General features: G+C 42.9%; 1 protein-coding gene across 1 annotated transcript; it reads right to left on the reverse strand.

The window, feature by feature from the left end:
* Positions 1 to 625: 625 nt before the first annotated feature.
* Positions 626 to 1,234, reverse strand: LOC107883821. Its single transcript, XM_016804605.1, has one exon. It carries the CDS (start codon positions 1,232 to 1,234, stop codon positions 626 to 628), a length of 609 nt encoding a protein of 202 aa, XP_016660094.1.
* Between the last annotated feature and the right edge of the window lie 217 nt (positions 1,235 to 1,451).

Raw genomic sequence — 1,451 nt, forward strand, 5'->3', positions numbered from 1 at the left:
GTTGGCGAAATCTTTAAGACAATGCTGTGAGGTGACTAGATTTTTCCGGATTTGGTCATATGTCCCTTGTTGTCGTTTGATCATCCTTTGGATGCTGATGACCAAGACCTCGGATTCCGTTTCGCTGGCGTTGGGAGATCCCGGGTGAAAATTCTAGAACCTTATCTTCTATGGTGGTAGGTTTATCTGGAAGTGTGGTAGTTTTGTCCTCTCTGGACTCCTTTTCCCAACACTGTAAAAAATCATCCCAGGTCATTCCGGTGGCTGAGGCTCGCCTCTTCGCCTGTACCGTCGATGGTATTTCCCAGGTTGGTTCACGATCATACTTGGTTCGCTTGGCCTCTTCTTGCCTAAAGAAACCCGCGATCTTGCGTTTCTGGTTGGTGGTGAGTAGCCGATCAATATGCGTGACTTCGATTTTGTTGAGGGCTTCTCGGCTCTTTAGCCTGGTTAATGGGATCTTCACCATTATCTCCATGTTTCTGGCCCTGTGGATGGATTAGTTATGTTTTGCCTTATCTACATACATGGTTTCACAAGCAATTTATTTACAAAAGGGGGCCATTTTTTTTTTTTTTTCTTTTTTTTTTTTTTTTTTTTTTTTTTTTTGTGTTTCTTTTTTTTTTTATTCTACATTGGGTAGTATCTGGACGGTGGGTTCATCCTCGTGATACTGTTTGACGTTCTTATAATTGTACGTCTGGTATTGTCCAGTGGGTTTACGTATGGTCACCGTATTATTGTTATGTACTTCGTGAATCAGGTACGGCCCATGGTATAATAAGAAAAGCTTGTGTGTTTCCTGGTCTTCCGCCGAGGATAATCGATGCTCTTTCACCAGTACTTTCATTCCTGGTTCATATGTCGGGAACTTCTTGTCACGATCTTTGTACGAACTCCGCAGCTGTGCCTGTTTTCGAGTATTTTTCATTACAATCTGCACTATGTCTGGTTCAGGATCTGCCGCTTCGTTTTTCGGAAATGTCACTAATCTAGTGATAGGTATTGGTATATCCTCTCCAAACATGATGTATTGAGGTGTATACCCGGTTGTGGTGTGTGTAGTATGGTTTATCCAAAATTCAATGTTGCCTAGCCAACGTAGCCAGTTAGTATGTTGTTTATGGCAATACGTGCGAAGTAGTCGGCCAATTTCTCGGTTTGCACGTTCAACCGGGTTGCTCTCCGGGTGGTACACGGTGGTGTGCACGCTCTTCACATTTAATCCCGTCATAATTTTGTTCCATTTTTGGCTGGTAAACTGAGTGCCGTTGTCGGTGAGAATCTTCGTGAATCGCCCTATACTTGGAATGTAATCGTGGACTATTCTTTTGATAATTGTATCTGTGGTTGCTCTTTTTAATGGGTAAAGTTTAATATACTTCGAAAAGATGTCAAGGGATGGCAAGTATATACTTACACCCCTCCTTGTCCCCTGGGTAGTGGACCCC

This window comes from Acyrthosiphon pisum, chromosome X, assembly GCF_005508785.2.
Source record: "Acyrthosiphon pisum isolate AL4f chromosome X, pea_aphid_22Mar2018_4r6ur, whole genome shotgun sequence".
Lineage (NCBI taxonomy): Eukaryota > Metazoa > Arthropoda > Insecta > Hemiptera > Aphididae > Acyrthosiphon > Acyrthosiphon pisum.

Excerpts from the sequence above, each read along its gene's own strand:
- LOC107883821 (XM_016804605.1), bottom strand. The coding sequence starts at position 1,234 with ATGACGGGATTAAATGTGAAGAGCGTGCACACCACCGTGTACCACCCG.